The following is a 19,659-nucleotide window of genomic DNA, read 5'->3' on the forward strand; positions in this document are numbered from 1 at the left end:
TTTAAACCAGACTTTGGGGCAGCAGAGCAATGGAGCAAGCAGGTGGAGGGAGGGAGGGGGAGCAAGGCACTTATTGTTAAGAGGTACCAGCACATGAGCCAAAATGTTCCCTCTCCATTCCCTGCACTACATCCAGAGCACTACTGACTCTTATCACTTGTACATTATAAATACACAGGAAAATAAAATAAAATCTACCGTGTTAATATTGCCAAGCTAAAAAACAAAACAACAACAATAACTAACCACCAAATCTAATAACATAAAACATCATTGACATATTTCATAAAACTGTTCCAATTCCACGAACTTAGAACGAAATACATTTAGATTTTTTTTTAAATGTTGCTATGACTATTATATTCAGTACTACCTCTAAACAGGTAACACACTGCCCTCTAATTTTAGGTTTGTAGCAAAAGTTTTATTCAGCTCTATTTTATGCCTTAGTGAGCTGAAAAGAAAGAAAAGAACTTACAAAAATTTTTCCACAATCAAATAAATTGTTACTGTCCTGATTCATCCACATGAGAAATACTTTTATTTTTAAAAAAAATACAAAGCATTTTTCTTGTTTTACACTTCCTCAAAGCTCCCTTTTTAAAATTATTAATTGTGTACAGCATGAATATTCAGCTAGCACACTTCAGATAGGTTATCTATGAAAAGTGGTTTCTTTTTCTCCCCATCATGCTAACCTCATAACACTGACAGAACAGAAATGTTGGTGAAGATTAAAGTATACGCCCCACCCTTCTCCCCCCCAAAAGTCCAAATGTAAGTCTATGAAGTTCTTGGTGAATTAATAGCTATATATGATATCTGGCATTAGCCTGATCCCATTCTAGAAAATGTATCTCACTGACATTCAGAACACTTGGGTTTGAAAACAAACTTGGGTAACCTAGCTCTCCAGGACAACGATCAGGTACACTTTTGGGCATATCTTTACAGGGAAAATGCATCACATTAGAAAATGTGTTGACTGACATAGCTTAACTAACATAATGTTGCCCACAATACTGCCTTTAGGATGAACAAAGACAGCCATGTTTAAAAGTACACTAGCTGGTCATGATTAACCATTGGATTCCTACTTTTCAAATCTAACTCAACCCTAATGTTAACCATGTTTTTTTTAAACGTGACTGCTCTCATCAACGCTAAGATAAAAAATGTGTCTATCACCATATTAGTTCAAACGTGTTAGTTTCCCCTGTATAGATGTACCCACTGATGGTCTCTGGGGAAATGAGGAGGTAGAAGGTTGAATGAACATGAGAGGTTTCCATCTCCATACTGACAGATCAGACATGACAGCAACCTTTGAAATGGCTATGCTGTCTGCCCCTTGGAGGTTGAAAAAAGAAATGCTGCTTTGATAATGGAGTAAGGGTTAAAAAGACAGAAAACTCAGTAGCCAATAGAAAGGAAAAAAAATGTAGCATAACCATACTCTAATACTTGAGAAATGTCCTTAATCCAATTATAAATATTTGCTTAGCACAACTATTCAAAACAAAATGAGGCAGAGAACACTAAGGATGAGACGAGAGAAAATTATAAAAGAAAATACCATTTTCACATCTTCCGACTCTGGTTCATCAAAGCATAAAATAAAGGATTTCATTAATCTGCAATAAAAAATGTTGTTGAATTTGGAACTTAAGTCCAAGGGATAAATTCAATTTTGAATTCACTGTGGTTGTTGTGAAACTTAAAATAAACCCCAAACCCTGAAAATCTGCTTACCTGATGAGATGTCTATTCGGTTTTTCTTCACCTGGGTGACATTGATGTGGACACTGACTTTGCCTTCAGTCAGGTCAATCTCGACATTACCCAATCCATCGGCAAAGTTGCTGAAGAGGAGAAGTCCATTGGGGTTCCAGGTCCGAAACTGGAAATTGACTGAAAGCAGGTCCTGATTCAGGCGACCAAGCACTTCCAGGTAACTGGTAGCATTGAAAAAGACAGGCACTGTATGTGGTTCCACACACGAAAAACTTACGTTTCCCTAAAACAAAAAGCACAAAAACCCAAACTTAAATACAGTGATAAGACTCCTCTACATCCATAAATATTGCTAGAAATGTGTGGTTTCTGAGTATAAGCTTCATTCTATTTGTAAGACTTCAGTTGAAGTTAATGTGTGGGGTGTTTTGCATGTTAAGATGCATGAGAGGCAGGTTATAATTATGAAATAATCACATATGTTTAGATGTAAAGATGACTGACCAGGGATGGATTACTTATGGTGACAGACTGTGCATGTCATTACTAATCCCCTGAGGAGCAAAAATGATTTTTTTTTAAGAAAAAGAAATCCTAAAATATCATTGACTCTCTTCTATAGCAGACTGAAGGAGGTGAAGAGCCACCAATCATGGGAAGAGCATGACTCTCCTCACTTACATATCTTCTATGTGGTAGTACACAGTGCTCCCATGCCAAATATGAATTTAAAAGTAAGCAGCTTCTGTGGCATTATAGTATTCAAATTGGAATAGTATAGTTTTTTATAGATGCAATCCACGTATCAGATTGATATTATACAAAGTGCCAGATTATATGGCCTGGCATCCTGCTTCTAGAGGGCAGTATAATTAGCAGATTTACTATTTAGCTGTCATCAGCACAGAAGTTCTAACTATATATGACATCCTGAGTCTAAAAAAATAAGTGTTTGTTCTGAACATGTTAAAGATCTGTCTGTCTTTATTACAATCCCAGTGTTACAGTATCATTTGGACACACATCTGGAACATATAATATATCACACAACATTATATTCAAGAGTTTAGGGACCTCACTGTTTCAAAGAGTTATTGAAGCTTTTAATTCACAGCATGAATGAGGAGCATGATAATCACCTAACTGATAAAGGCCAACGACCATCTTCACTGCTTTACTGTAAGCCAGTCCCAGTGGACTTGCCTAAAGTTTTTCACCTTGAGGTTTTAATTGACTGAAAATTTACCTACGTTAATTTATACATTTTTAAACGTTAGTTTGAACATCCCCAAACATTTGTTACAGAATCTGCTAGGTTGAGCCCTAGGGTAAATCACAAATTTTGTATCCTGGAACAAAAATTTGTGGAGTATCCAGACTAGCCTTTGTAAATATGTTAACTACATTGAATTAATTGACTGCCAATTAACTGGAAGTAACTACTCCTATGTAGACGAGTGAATCCTGTGTAGACACAGAGCACCAAAGTGTCTCTGAAGAGCTGACATTCTATGATGGCACTTCAATGGTAACATACCAGGTACACAACGCAGCATTCTAAGTGTTTTGTCCTAGTACCTAGTGAATTAAACAGCAGCCCATGGCACACATTATCATGCATTTAAGAGGTCTTGTTGCTTTATTACTGTGAAGAACTGAGATTTTCTCCAGAACAAAGATGCCTCAGCTTTCACAACTGATTGACATTCTGTCTTGAATCTTTAAATCTCTCTTGCCTCTAATGCATGAGAGAGTTGCATATGTAACTCCCACTATTGCTAATGGGAGTGAATGCATGCAAATCCCTTACACAGGAATGAGATAATGTATTCCTAAATGCTAACAGTGTAAAGGATTTCTTGTGGAAGAAGCATATAATTCTAGGCTATAACTCCCTTCATGTGTCTCTGTCAGTTAGCTGACCTGATCTTTTCTCTACTGAGATATTCAACTTAATCTAAACTGGATTATTATTTCCCTCCATGACTGTACATCATCAGGAAACTACTCTTTTATGTAAAGCCCAGTTCACATAGATTGTCTACTAGGGCTGGGCAAAGAGTTAGAACTCATCCGAAGTTTGCCACAATAAAGAGATTCATACTTCTCAAAGAGAAATGGATCCTTTTCTATGGACTAGGTTCAGAATCAATTGCTGAAGTACTCATCCAGCACTGAAATCTGAAAGTCAAATATATACCACGCATTTATATTGAGACTTTTGTTCTTACTGCAAAATTATTAACAGTATGCTAGAAGACTAACAGTGGAAGCTTCTCAAGTTAGACAGCATGGGTTTTGCATTATGATCTTTACCCTATACTGTAAATTAACTCTAAGTTTACATTTTAAAGTCATTTTTTCCTACCCATTTCCAGGCATCACCGCTGCTGGAAAAATTAAAACCTTTTCCCAATTAACAGAACTACAAACTGAATACATATTCTCAAAAGAGAGGTAACTCAGAATGGATTGCTTTGGAAAGCCTATATCCCCCGCTAATGTTTTATCAACTGTTGGTTCATTATTTTTCTAAAAATAGATTTTTACTCATCTTCAGGCTTAACACAATGCTAGTCTAAAGCACATAATTTAAATAAAAAAAATACTCCCTTCCTATTTAGTTTATGCATTGAGACTGAAGCTAGCAGAGCAGCTGAAGAAGGTGGTTAAGTGGGGACCTGCTGCATTGGTGGGGGAGAGACGGGGTAAAATGGGGTTCAGCCATGGAAACACCTACCCCCAACCCCCTCCAGGCCCAGAACTGTGCAAGGGAAAGCCCTCCCTCTCCTCTCTCCCCCACAATGTGGCCTTGGGGAAAGAAAATACGAGGAGGAGCCAGGCAGAGACTGGAGCCAGGAGAGCAGCTGTGGATGCAGTTTAAACAGGGACTGATGAACACTGATATTTTCTATGGTTTTGACTGGATTTTCTTTGACCTGTGCTGATTGTCTGTTTGCTCCAACCCACTCCTTGTCCCCTCTTGCACAGTCTGTTCACCTCAGCCTCAGTCCACACCTGCCGTTCATACTTTCTCCACTCCTTCTCACTCACTCTGTTCTCATCACTCCTCTCTCCTTCCTCTGACTTTCTATTCAGCCAATTTCCTCCTACCTAACCCCTACTCCCTTTCTCCTCCTCCTCCCACCAATAGTGGAAGCAACATTAAAGTTGCTGCCACAACATTGATTAGAGCAGATTGGGAATTTTTCAACAAAATGGATTTTTGTAAGAAAATGCTGATCTGTTGATGTACCAGTTGGGAATGTGTCTCAGGTCCAGGATGTCATTTCTGGTCAGAAGAGAGAGAGAGAGAGAGAGAGAGATCAACCCCAGAACAGCCAATAACTTGGTGATTAAGGCATACGGAAGACCCAGGACCATGATTAGGGGACAGGGGCTTGAACCTAGGTCACCAACATTCCAAGTGAGGGCTCTAACCTCCAGCTTATAGAAGTCTCTGCCCCAACCACTTCTGTTGGAGCTGTTCCATTTTTTAAATAAATCATTCAATATTTATTGGGCCAGAGCGAGAGAGACTGACTCTATAATCCCGTGGTTAGGGCACTCATGTGGGAATTTCTGGTTCAAGTCCCTGCTCTAATAAATATTTAATTATTTATACAAAGTGTAACAACTTGAACAGGAGAGATTGAGAGGGGCCTGTTCCAGAATAGCGTGGTGATGGTAGCACTCACCAGGACCACCTGGTTCTTGTAAAATCTGGGGTGGGTCTTTCTCTCTCTCTCTTTGCAAAAAAGCTTTGAAAAGTCTCAGGTTCATCCCGACACAGAATAGTTTTAAGTGTGACAGGAAAACAATTTCCCTCCCAGCTCTAACACTGACCATTCTGCTTGTGTTATATCTCTTTTGCCTACCTTTTGTTTGTCTTATCTACTTAGATAGTAAGGTTGTCAGGCCGGGGCTCTCTACTACTCTGTATTTGTATAGCACCTACTACAATAGGAGCTCAATCTTAGTGATTCCTAGTGTCCACCGGAATGAACATGGTTAACAATAGTATCATCAACAAAACACAGTTTTCATGCTAAATCAGGCTGAGGACTAAGAGCAAAAAAGCTTTTGCAAGGAACATAAAAATCCATGTTGGTTTAATTAGAACAAAATTGATTTTGCTTTTGCAGAGGTGACTTCATTGACTTCAACTGGACTTAAGCACACATATAAACACCCTTCCTTAACAGGGATGCTATTCTGAATCAGGCCTGAATTAGGCACCCAACTGAAAATCTGGCAAAGATTTCTCATATATATGTGTTGCTTAGCTCATTTGTCCTGTACAATGTGGGACACTTAAAATCCCACATATCCTACAGAAAACAGCGCACCATTTTCACAGGAACTCAGTATTATTGAGTGGATTTCACCCTGCCTGGCAGGAAATCCCCTAAAGCACAGGAGGAATCTGAAGGATTCTGGATGGTATGTGGTTGGGTTTTAAAACTCTTATACTGAAAGCAGAGTTTCATACCTGGCATGCACATCATGTTTAATGGGTTTGTCATGTCTGAAGAAACTTGGTGTAGAAATAACAAAATGTACTATTTGCGCAATACAATGGTACTGTTTAAAGTTTAGTTTTTTCAGAGATTTTAAGGTGTAAATCAGAAAATTCAAAATTATCATTCCTGCAGTAATGATCACTCAGCCATAGTCCTCAGATACTTTATATCAGAGCATTAATATTAAAACCATATACAGTATGTACAGATCAATTAGGAATTTTGTACAATTTATCACCACCATATATGCATGTGTATTTATAAAGAGTACTGATGGTGTGATGTTGTATGAAGATATTATTGGCATGAGTTTGTGAGCATTGCAATGCTCATGAAGGGGGAAGCCATGAATGATGTAGGCAAGTCATCCTGGACTCCTGACAGTAAAACATTTATTCTACACTACAACAGCATGTATTCCCTGTGTGCCACATATATTACATAAAAGCAATTTTAGGAATTTTTTTAGAGAGTTAAAAATATTAATGGGACTAGTTCTTGTATCCCTCCTCCGGTAAAGACATAGGATTTCATTATCATGAGTACCATTGTGCAGATCTTGCAAGGGAGAGAAAAATTGAAATTAATATAATGTAAACCACTTCCAAAATTGCTTTTCTATTTATGAAAAAATCATGACTTTAAAGTCCAATATATTGAGGCCTTCCAGGTGAAGTGGAGATCCTCCTCTCCCCAATGGTATTCCCACTACTAGCTCTTTAGGGACATGAGCGATTAGACTTTAAAGCCATGACATGTTTACATCTAGGAAAGCTATTACTGGCTCAGGAATTAATCTAACTCCTCAGGCAGCTATAATCCAACGAGATAAGGAGAAAGTTATCAGTTTTTTGTTGTTGTTGGTTTTTTTTTAAGTGGCAGCTGTCTGAAACTACACAAACGTTTTGGAATGTTGGAGTAAGACCCATGAGGAGCTGGCACAAGGGTAAAGTAATGTGCTCATAAGTATGTGGTAAACTGCGTATATGATATGCATATGTGATAAAAGTTATTTATCATATCATGTTACTAGAATATATCACATGGATATCAGCTACACACAGAGGCACACTATCTATGTATGCTCCTTTACTTCTCAGAAGTTTAGATGATCATGAAAAAGTTCTCACCCCATTAGAAGGTTCCAATTTCTTCCTCTTGGCAAGGTCTGTGATATTATTACCATTGTAATTGATGCTTTCCATACAGCCTTTGAAGTTTTTCCTGCTGTTTGAACTTGGCTTCCCAGAAAAAGGCATGCCACCAAAGGTTATCTTTAAAAACAAACAAGAGACTGTAGATAGTAACTGGAGGGAAATATATTAGAATTTTTAAACAAATATGCAGCAGATGTATTTGCTTTCCTGAACATTCACACACAGCAAATGAGATAGCTAGCACTACTATTTGCCCAAACAGTAAATTTAAATAAGCACCGCAAAAAAATGGAAGAAAGCAAATTTTGATTTTGTAATTGCAAATATTCACACTGGAGATGAACATTCATCCCTATTTGGAACAAAGCATACCATGTGACCTTTCAGCCCATTCTACACATTTCACCATGAATCGCTCACTCACAAGCTATTGAACAAGAAATACACCAAATAATAAATGAATTGGAAGAAATATCCATCACAGAAAAAATTTGTAAACAAGGTAGGGGAGACAGTCAAATTATTTGTTTGGAATCAATCTCTGACCTCTAATGGTGATTCATATAATAATGCATTAATTAAATTTGTGACTGAACTCCTTGGGGGAGAATTGTATGTCTCCTACACTGTGGTTTACCTCCATTCTACCATATATTTCATGTTATAGCAGTCTTGGATGATGACCCAACATGTTGTTCATTTTAAGAACACTTTCACTGCAGATTTGACAAAACGCAAAGAAGGTACCAATGTGAGATTTCTAAAGATAGCTACAGCACTTGACCCAAGATTTAAGAATCTGAAGTGCCTTCCAAAATCTGATCAGGATGATGTGTGGAGCATGCTTTCAGAAGTCTTAAAAGAGCAAAACTCCCATGCGGAAACTACAGAACCTGAACCACCAAAAAAGAAAATCAACCTTCTGCTGGTGGCATCTGATTCAGATGATGAAAATGAACATGGATTGGTCTACACTGTTTTGAATCATTATCGAGCAGAACCCATTATCAGCATGGACACATGTCCTCTGCAATGGTGGTTGAAGCATGAAGAGACATATAAATCTTTAGTGCATCTGGCACATAAATATCTTGTGAGGCCAGCAACAATAGTGCCATGAGAATGTCTGTTCTATTTCAGGTGATACTGTAAACAAGAAGCGGGCAGCAGCATCTCCTGCAAATGTAAACAAACTTGTTTGTCTGAGCGATTGGCTGAACAAGAAGTAGGATTGAGTGGACTTGTAGGCTCTAAAATTTTATGCTGTTTTATTTTTGAATGCAGTTATTTTTTGTACATAATTCTACAGTTGTAAGTTCAACTTTCATGATAGAGAGGCTGCACTAAAATACTTGTATTAAGTGAATTGAAAAATACTATTTATTTTATTTTTAAAGTGCAAATATTTATAATAAAAAATAAATATAAGGTGAGCACTGTACACTGTGTATTCTGTGTTGTAATTGAAATCAATATATTTGAAAATGTAGAAAACATCCAAAATATTTATATAAATAGTATTCTATTACTGTTTAACAGTCCGATTGACAGCCTTAGTAGTTATATTAAACAGATGGTAGTACCAATAATATACCAAAGTATATTCCTTCCCAAAAATGCTGACACAAACTTCTTAGACACCAACTCTGGGCTTTGCAAGAAATAAGTTTTCAAACATCATTCATTGTCAATTCCATTGGTTATTATTAAGAGCAGGAAAAGGAAACTCAAAGGGAATGTTATCTATTTAAAAAATGTTTTGAGCATACCATTTTCCATCTTAAAGAGGGGAAGAGCCTTGAGTCAGTATTTAATAACTATTTAATGCCTATTCAATGCAATGCATCTGGAAACCAAAGGCTTTAAAAATTGCTCACATGGGCTTCTTCATATTACCTTGTGGCCATGTCCTCAGCTGGTGACTAAGCTCTGTTGACTTTAATGAAATGACAACAGTTTACACCAACTGAGGATCAAATTCTAAATGTTTTATTTGGTGCAATCTTTGGTGAGCCAGTATTTATGCACTTGAAAAAAACAGTAAATTGGAAAAGAAAAAGATTGTGAAGAAAAGTGAAGGAAAAAAGGAGACAACCACACAGGATGACAAATCCAGAAGGATTGATAGATTTTTTTTTTTGCATTAAAAGCGTAATCAGAAATAGTGCCAATTTCTCTGGCTTGCTTATCTCTTCTGAAAGAAATAAACTTAAAAAATAATTTCTCTATTTGAAATATAGTTTTGATTCTCTCAGCTTTATCACTTATGATTAGTTTATCATAAGGGCAGCACATTTAAATGTGGTGTATGACAACTAGACACTAAAAAGACAGTGTTAATTGAGAGGAAAGGGGATAGACAGTTCAGGGCTAGCCACTGACATTTATATGAATTACTGAAACAAATTCAAAGTATATTCTCTCTTTGATGTATTCATGTAACTTCCATCAGAGATGAGGAGCTTCCCACACACATTCAAAGTGGAATATAATCCAGAGGATTGCTACTGGGAAACTGCCCTACTGGTTGGAAAGGACAGAGATTCAAGCCTCATATCTACACTGCAATTAAACACCCACGACTGGCCTATGCCTGCTGATTCGGGCTCATGGGTCTCAAGCTCCGGGGCTGTTTAATTGTGATGCAGACGTTCAGGCTCGGGGTGGAGCCCAGGCTCTGGGACCCTCCCCTCTCACAGGTTCCCACAGGCCCAACTCCAGCACAATTAAACAGACCTGGAGCCCCGTGAACCAGAGTCAGCTGACACAGGCCAGCTGCAGGTGTTTAATTGGCGTGTAAACATTAGATTCTATTTCTACCTTGGGGGGGAGTGTATTCTAGCTTGTAGATCAAGGCACTGGGAGACAGAAAACTTAGGTTATTCAATCTGTGCCTCTTCCTTTTTGTGCAGACTTAGGCAACTCACTTATCCTAACTGTGCTTTAAATTTACCTGCTTGAAAAATAGTTTTATTAATATCTACCTCTCAAGGTTGTTGTGATGCATAATTCAAGTGTTTAGTACTTTAAAAACCCTAATTATAAGTGTAAATTAGCTTTTGTTAGAACTGGATGAGTACTGAAAAAAGGCATTCATGAACATTTGTTTGAATGAAACCATTAATTTACTTCAATGGCATTTGCCACTCTTTTAAGTAATTTCCCCCAAACATTCACATGAATGTTTTTCACTCAAAAGAACATTAATAAAAAAAAGAATCTCAGAAATATATATTCAAATATGAGTTCATGTAAGGTTCATAACTGATGCATTTGTACTTCTTTTTATAAAAGTTGCAAGGACAGAAACAATTCTGTGTGACTCAATCAAATACCACAAATAGCTAACAACAAATAATGAATAGACAAATATACAACCAGAGTAGAGAGCCCATAAGCAACCTATGGGCTTCAACACATTTGCACATATTCATCTACCAGTCTAGGACAATGAACAAATTAATGACAATACAAGTCATGCAGTATTCAAATAAAAACATGATCTAGATTAATCTAAGACATTATTTGCTATGAATTCTTCATTCTCTTCTGATTATTATTATTAAATTTACTGTTGAATTCAGAAGTGAAACACATTTCTCTCTAAATCTTCCCTTCCCATTGTCCCTTACAGACAGAGGTGAAAAGAAGCCGGTTCGCTGTGCCGGACTGGACCGGCTTCTCCGGCTCCTGTGAGGAGCCCCGGACCTTTAAATCTTGAAAGGCCCTGCCTCTTCCCATTGAGGCCATGCCTCTTCTGGTTTAGGCCACGCCCCCACTCAGAACTCCGGAGTACCGGTAAGTCCTTTAAATTACTTTCATCCCTGCTTACAGAGAATACATTTTGATTGGTGAGCAAGCTCTCATTGATAAGAGGTGCAGGATCAGGACCTATATTAGTAATATGGTTCTACTTGGCCTTCTTTGCCACAAGATAAGGTCAGTGGGTTAAATCAATCTCCTATTTCTATTCTTGAACACAAGCCTCCAAGTTCAGGAGCATGCTGGTCACTTGGAATGAGATAACAGACTTTGGGGCACTTATAGTTGTTTTAGTTTTATTTATTGTATTTTACATTTTGCCATTAAGGAAAGTGTATTTATTTTCATAATTTATTAAAGCAGTCAGCAAAATCTCTAAGTACTGAAAGATATTTTTAAAAAGCCCACGCACATTACTTGTGCAGTAATGTAAACACTCTAAGACCCAATAAATAAATAAATGCCTGAGAAAAGAGATGAGTCTTACAGCAGGCACTAAAGTTTGGCAGACTTGGGATCTAGCAGATAAATGGAGGAACTGAGATTTAAAATTAATTGAACTACAGAGCTTTGTGGAAAATTGAAGGGAATCTAAGAACTAAATCTAAGAACTAAGAACTAAAAACACTGATTAAAATAAAAGCCATAAAATGTAGCAGAAAAGCTAACGTTCATAGAATCATAGACATGTAGGGCAGGAAGAGACCTCAGGAGGTTATCAAATCCATCCCACTGTGCTCAAGTAAACCTAGATCATCCCTGACAGGTGTTTGTCCAATCTGTTCTTAAAAATCTCCAATGATGGGGATTCCATAACTTCCCTTGGAAGCCTATTCCAGAGCTTAACTAACCTTATAGTTAGAAAGTTCTTCCTAATACCGAACCTAAATCTCCCTTGCTGCAGATTAAGCCCATTACTTCTTGTCCTACCTCCAATGGACATGGAGAACAATTTATCACAGTCCTGTTTATAACAGCCTTAATGTATTTGAAGGCTATTATCAGGTCCCCTTTTCTTCTTTTCTCAAGATTAAATGTGACCATTTTTTTAACTTTTCCTCATAGGTCAGGTTTTCTAAATCTTTTAATCACTTTTTGCTGCTCTCCTCTGGACTCTTTCCAATTTGTTCACATCTTTCCTAAAGTGTGGCACCCAGAACTGGACACAGTACTCCAGCTGAGGCCTCAGTGGCAAGTAAAGCAGGATACTTACCTCCAAACAGGATACTTACCTCCCATGTCTTACATACAAGACACCTGTTAACAGACCCCAGAATGATATTTGCCTTTTCGCAATTGCTTCACCTTGTTGACTCGTATTAAATTTGACTTCACATTGTTGACTCGTCCATATAATTCCCAGAACCTTTTCAGCAATACTCTCTCACCTAGCCACTTATTCCTCCATTTTGTAGCTGAGCATTTGATTTTTTCCTTCCTAAGTGAAGTACCTTGCACTTGTCTTTATTGAATTTCATCTTGTTGAATTCAGACAAATTCTCCAATTTGTCAAGGTTGTTTTGATTTCTAATCCTTTCCTCCAAAGTGCTTGCAAACCCGCCCCCCCCCCCCGCCCCGCCCCCCCCACAGTTTAGTGTCATCCTCAAATTTTACAAGCATACAATTTTACAAGTCATTAAAAAAAGAAGTGAATAGTACCAGCCTCACAGGATGCACCCTCCCAGCTTGATAGTGAACCACTGATAACCACTTTTTGAGTACAGTCTTTCAACCACTCATGTATCTGCCTTACAGTAATTTATCTAGACTGCATTTCCCTAGTATGCTTATGAGAATGCCATGTGCGACTATGTCAAAAGCTTTCCTAAAAACAAGACATATTACATCTACTGCTTCTCCCTTATCCACTAGGCTGGTAACCCTGTCAAAGAAGAAAATTAGGTGGGTTTGGCATGTTTTGTTCTTGATAAATCCATGCTGACTATTCCTTATAACCCAATTCTAGATGCTTATGAACTGATTGTTTAATGATTTGTTCCAGTATTTTTCCAGGTATCGAAGTTAGGCTGACCGGTCTATAATTCTCCGGGTCTTCTTTGTTCCCCCTTTTAAAGATAGGTACTATGTTTGTCCTGCTCCAGTCCTCTGGGATCTCACCTGTCCTCCATGAGTTCTTGAAGATAACGGTTAACAGTTCCGAGATTGTTTCAGCTAGTTCCTTACATACCCTAGGAATTTTATCAGGTCCTGCCAACTTGAATATATCTAACCCATCTAAATATTCTTTAACCTGTTCTTTCCCTATTTTGGCTTGCTTCCTCCCTCCGCCTCCACCCCCGTTGTTCATATTAATTGTGTTGAGTATCTGGTCACCATTAACCTTTGTGGTGAAGACAAAAAAAATAGGCATTAATCCCCTCAGCCTTCTTGATGTCATCAGTTATTAACACCCCTTCCCAACTAAATAGAGGACATACAGTTTCCTTAGTCTTTCTCTTGCTTCTAATGTATTTATAACATCTCTTCCTATTGCCTTTTCTCTCTCTTGCTAGGTGCAACTAATTTTGTGCCTCAGCCTTTCTGATTTTGTCCCTACATGCTTTTGTTATTCTTTTGTACTCTTCCTTAGCAATTCGTCCTCATTTTCACTTTTTGTAGGAGTTTTTTTTTTTAAATTTACAGGTCATTAAAGAGCTCCTGGTGTTGACATATTGGACTCTTACTATTCTTTCTACCTTTCTTTCGCACCAGAATATTGTCTCCTTGATAAACTGCCAGCTCTCCTGAACCCTTTTAGATCTTAGATTTTCTTCCCATTGGAACTTACCTACCAGTTTCCTGAGTTTGTTAAAGTCTGGTTCTTTGAAGTCCATCATCCTTAGTCTGCTGCTCTTACTCATTCCTTTCCTTAGAATCATGCAATCTATAATTTCATGATCACTTTCACCCAAATTGCTTTCCACCTGCAGATTTGCAACTAATTCTTCCCTGTTGGTCAGAATCAAGGTCAAAATGGCTGTCCTCCCGGTTACTTCCTCCACTTTCTGAAACAAAAAGTTGTCCCCGATACATTCCCAGGACTAACTGGACATTTTGTGATTTGCCATATTACTTTCCCAACAGATGTCTGGGTAGTTAAATTCCCCCATTACTACCAGGTCTTGTGTTTTGGATATTTCTGTTATTTGTTCCAGAAATGCGTCATCGACCTTTGCTTCCTGATTTGGTGGCCTATAATAGACCTCCCTACCACAACATCACCCCTATTTTTCTCCTTTTAGCTTTACTCAGAGACTTTCATCGGGTCTGCATCTCCCCTCCTTTTGGACCTCAGAACCAGTGTATATATTCTTGATGTACAACATAACATCTCCTCCCTTTTTTCCTGCCTATCCTTCCTGACCAAGCTATACCCCTCTATACCAATATTCCAGTGATGAGATTTATCCTACCAAATCTCTGTGATGCAAATTAAGTCATAATCTAGTTTATGTACACATACTTCCAGCTCTTTCTGCTTATTCTCCATATATCTTGCATTGGTGTGTGGACATCAAAGTTGTATTGCCTTTTTGTTTGTTGGTTCCCCATTTGGCTTTATTCTAAAGAGCTGATATGAAGGAGAACTAGTAACAGGTGTCACTGTGTACCTCATAGTCCAGGTCCAGGTAATCAAATTCCCCATTGGTTCTGAAATGTTGAATGTGCCTATCCAGTGTTAGATTGATGTTCCTCCCATGACGTTCTATGACAATGGAGTGCCAATGGTGGTCATCCAAGAGGCTGCCTGTCATCACAGATGTGTGACCATAAATTGAGCCATACTGGTTGCTACCTGAGACAGAGAGGATGAGAAGAGCAGCAGATGATTAACTCACACTCAGTGTCATTTAGGAAACATATTTATCTTGCTGTATCATATTTCACAAGAAACATGCTGCACACACCCTACCATTACCGCTGTGAAGTCAAGATCTGTCCATTCGGGAGTTTTTGCTGTCATATACCAAATATCTGATCTGTGAGGTATATAAGTAATTACTGATAACAGAAAATGTTCGATGGAGAATGATAGTAATATCCACTTCTAGTTAGTTATAAAGTTGTTTTCAATCAAAGATTTTCTGTGTTTGAGCCCTAGAAAATGAAAAGCTGTCACCTTCACTAAAGTATTTAAACTTTGGGCCAGTTTCCCAGCTTCAGTGGAACTATACTGACTTAGATGAGGATTTGGCCCTCGGGGGTCTGATAACAGAAAAGCTTTAGGCCAGGTCTACACTTGGAAGGATGTGCAGTTATACCTATACTGACATATTATACCAGCAAAGCACTCCTATTGTGGATGCAGCTTATACCAGAAAAACTGTGCTTTTTGCAGGTAAAGCTTATTCCAGCCCCAGAAGGGAAAGAAGCTATACTGGCAAAAGCACAGTATAACTGTGCTGGTATAACTGCATCTAAACTAGGCACTTTTGGTGGCACAGGTATGTTAGTTAGGGATTACACCTCTTCACACCCTTGACTGACATAGGTATATTGGCAAAATATATTAGTGTAGACCTGGTCTTACTCAGCAATAAGGGACGAACAGAACAAATCAGAAAGTTGTGCCACAATCTTCCATGTTTTGAATGCAGCATAATCTAAATCTATTTATGGAGCTGAAACTTTCTTAGCATTAAACATCACTGGAACTCAGACTTTGAGTCTTCATAGATCCTTCCCTCCCCTATCTCCTCAGAGTGTATCATCACACCCCAGCCAAGCAAATTTATGGAAGCTATTATATATTATTCAACCTGGCTGATCTGAGAAATATAATGAAACTGACAAATGAATGGGTTATAATTTCAGTGAAATTTGTTAAAAATAGATTAGTGCTACAGGAAGATGTGCTGTCCTCATCAACATCACCTATATTGTTGATCTTTAGAAAAAGGAGCAGAATAGAAAATGCTAGTGGAAATAATTACTATTCATTTTAAATAATACATGAATAGAATAATTTACTGTTCACATGACTGCAAGAGAAGCAGGCAAAAGTTACATGAAACCTCATTTTAAAGGGCATTTGTTTTAAGAAAAAATGAACTTAATACTACATACACACTTTCCTTCTTATATGAGCAAAACTATTTTATTTAATTCAACCTATAAACCAAACTGCTCATAAGCCTGTAATATCTCTTGCAGAAGGAAAGAGGCAGGACTCAGTAGTAATAAATATATAGATGACTCCTTGATGAGGCAACTGGCTACAGACGGAGCCTGTATCTGACTCTGGCTCTCTAATGCTCAGATTTTATGAACACAGCCTACACTTCTTAATCTCATCATCTAGGGTCTCCTTAAATCCTGCCACAGAATTAGTTATATGATGGATTAGATACTGAATACACAACAAAAGCCAACCTACTAATTTCCCATTCTCAAAGTTAACAAAAAGAATGTGCCCATATGAAAAATAGTTCCCCAAAATGGCCCAATAGTCTTCTCACATTGCTTAGGGTATAGGCTCTAGCAACATTGGCACCAGGTTACTGAGATCGGTAAGCTTTCCCGCCCCTCCACACGCACATCTGAAGATCATATCAGACATTCAGGGTGAAATCCTGTTCTACCACTGACTTCAGTAGGGGCAAGATTTCTCTTTAAGTGTTTGCAGCTCAGATCTGTCACTCTACCTCCCCTCTGGCTATACTTTCTACAAGGCAGTCTTCTTGGACCTCAGCTTGGCATTAGCCCATGGCTTCTCAGTGAGGGCCCCTCATTGTTTTCCCTGCAGCTTCCCAAGTTTTCCTAAATTCACCTGGCCTTTCCCCTGGTGCTGCTGATCAGCTCCCTCTCTCCCACAGCCATTTACTTCTACTGTAAATGAATCTGTGTAAAGCTAACCAGCACCATGTATGCCCTATACCAAGAATAAGATTCTCTTGTCATTTTTGGGAACAGTACATTTTTAGGTGTCATTGTTTTTTGTCATGTTTCTATTTGTGGTTTCATTTTCATATTATTGACATTTTGCATAGATAGTAAGACATAATCTACACTCATATAAAAATACTGCATACAGGAAAAGGTTCAGCATTTTCACCAGATGATCTGATTATAAGATACTGCTTAAAACAACAAGCAAAAGAAGAAGAAAAATGGAGAATGGTATCTGAATTTAAATTATGTACCTAAAATGATTTTTAAAGAATAAACATACCTAGATTTAAATTAAGGGCCAGCTTGGCTTTTTTCAGTTCCAGGGTGATATAGTCTCCTTGCTGTCCTTCTCCATGGAAGATGACACCTTCACTTTCAGAGGTTTTAAATTTCAGAGTGATGACATCTTTCAGTGTTTTCATTTTCTTGTTCTTGAATCTGTATGGTAACACAGCATGGCCATCAAAATTGATAACATCGGCCCCTAAAGGGAAGAAGTAAATAACATTGTTGCTTAGTGATTATATATTACTGTGGCCATTGGAAAAGCAAACATACAATTTGTGGATTACATCTGAGCAGGATAAATGCATGAATGTGATATGAATTATAAATATGTTTTCTCTAGGCTATAATTTAATGGATGAATATATAATGCAACAACCAGGTAGGACATGTATTTAATGTTTATTTTTTCATAGGGATATCATAAATTAGACTCAAAGACGCATAACCTACAGGTTTTATTCAAACTCCCTTTCATCTCTCTTGAACATGGTGTTGTTCACAAATATTTGCCTACCCAAAGTTGAAAGCAGGAAAGAAGACTTTCCCAGTGGTTGTTAATAGTCTATTTGATGCCTCTTAGAAAATTCACTAGACATGCATGTATGTGAATTTTATCAATGAAATATGACACTGCAAAACTTCTCTGGTAGTAATAAAATCAGACCAGATTCCTTGCAATGTTCATAAATTTTAGGACTAACCTGGAATAGGATCAGGCCTAAAATTCACACTCCAGTGAAATTACCATATTTTTCTGTTTGTGAACTATCTGCAAATGGATACAGATTGTTATGAATTTGTTTATTAGCATTTGTTTGACAAATTACTTCTGTAAACTATTTTAGCCTATGTTTTCTCATTAACTTTGCTGTAAGAATTCATGTATTTGCTATTCACGATTCACTATTTATATCATGTATCAGAGGGGGTAGCCGTGTTAGTCTGAATCTGTAAAAAGCAACAGAGGGTCCTGTGGCACCTTTAAGACTAACAGAAATATTGGAGCATAAGCTTTCGTGGGTGAATGAAGTGGGCATTCACCCACGAAAGCTTATGCTCCAATACTTCTGTTAGTCTTAAAGGTGCCACAGGATCCTCTGTTGCTACTTATATCATGTGATTGGTCACCTAAATACTCCTAGATGCAATATGATGTTGCTCCTGAGTCACTAAATGATTGGATGACCTAATATTTGCAAACTCTTTCAATTTCTGCTTGAAATAGAATCTTGCTTTGTCATTAAATTAATTTCTCTCTCTTTCTGAAAAAAAAATTGATTATTTTCCAAACTTTGCTGGCATGAATAATTCTGAATAGCAATCAAAATGGGTATGAATGTGACCGGTTTGACTGAGAATTTGCAAAATATATTCATGAATATTTTTTGCAAATTTCCCCCCCAATTTTGATTAAAATATGCATTTACCTACATCCCTTCAAATGCAGCAGTAAATAATCATACCTATATAACAAACATACAAGTCATTTTATGCTCCAGATGAAATCAGGATGGAGATTTCAGCATCTGCAACATTGTGCAATAGCAGTTCTGGATTTTGTCTGCCTCTGTGGTTGTTCTCTTGGAATTGCTGGCAATATTTTTAAAATACTCAGTTGTCCTTAACCATACTGATTGAAGATAATTAAAAACAAATAACATTCCACCCATTTAGCTGTCTAAAAAAATCTTCAGCAAACAAACAAATAAAACCAACTACTCACTGTGAGTGAGTAGGCTAGTAAAATTTGTAAAGGCTCCCTTAGAACATTTTGTATATATGTGCATAAATAAGAGTATGTATTACGACCTGAATTCATTAGGACGTTCACGTGCTTTCAGTGAAGCACTTAAGCAATGCTTGTGTCCATTCCTATTCAACATTGGACTTAAGCACCACCTTAAGTGATTTGCTGAACTGGGGCTTTAATTATTATCAGGAGCCACTTATACATGCTATGTCCATAAGGTGTCCTAGTCACATTCTATAAGTTCCTGTTACAGCGTTTGCAGTCAACCTCAGAGCTCTCTGAGTGTAACAGAAAAGCAGGCAGTGTGACGCTCAGTACTTTTTTACTGAAAGCTGAACAGTCAATGCTACAACAAGTAATGTGCATCTTCTTGCTTAGTGACAGATTAACAAACCATTCTGTCTCTGTTAATTAACATGTTCATCACCAATTAGGATTAAGCCTTGCTGTCATGTTGATTACATATATATTGATACACCATTTAAGCATCCAGTATACTAAGTGTCCAAAGGTTAAGAGAAACACATAGTACTTCCATCACATAATGTTTCCC

At 37.6% G+C, this 19,659-nt stretch overlaps 1 protein-coding gene across 1 annotated transcript in view; it reads right to left on the reverse strand.

Annotated features, from left to right (window-relative positions):
* Positions 1-19,659, reverse strand: part of CNTNAP2 (contactin associated protein 2) — a 1,643,672-nt gene that overhangs the window by 822,181 nt on the left and 801,832 nt on the right. The window contains exons 5-8 of the mRNA XM_054019209.1: positions 17,349-17,552; positions 14,788-14,972; positions 7,388-7,531; positions 1,753-2,017 (exon numbers count right to left, since the gene is read on the reverse strand). Coding sequence (XP_053875184.1) covers positions 1,753-2,017; positions 7,388-7,531; positions 14,788-14,972; positions 17,349-17,552 — 798 coding nt within the window. The remainder of the gene's footprint in view (positions 1-1,752; positions 2,018-7,387; positions 7,532-14,787; positions 14,973-17,348; positions 17,553-19,659) is intronic.

Source organism: Malaclemys terrapin, chromosome 2 (genome assembly GCF_027887155.1).
Source record: "Malaclemys terrapin pileata isolate rMalTer1 chromosome 2, rMalTer1.hap1, whole genome shotgun sequence".
NCBI lineage: Eukaryota > Metazoa > Chordata > Testudines > Emydidae > Malaclemys > Malaclemys terrapin.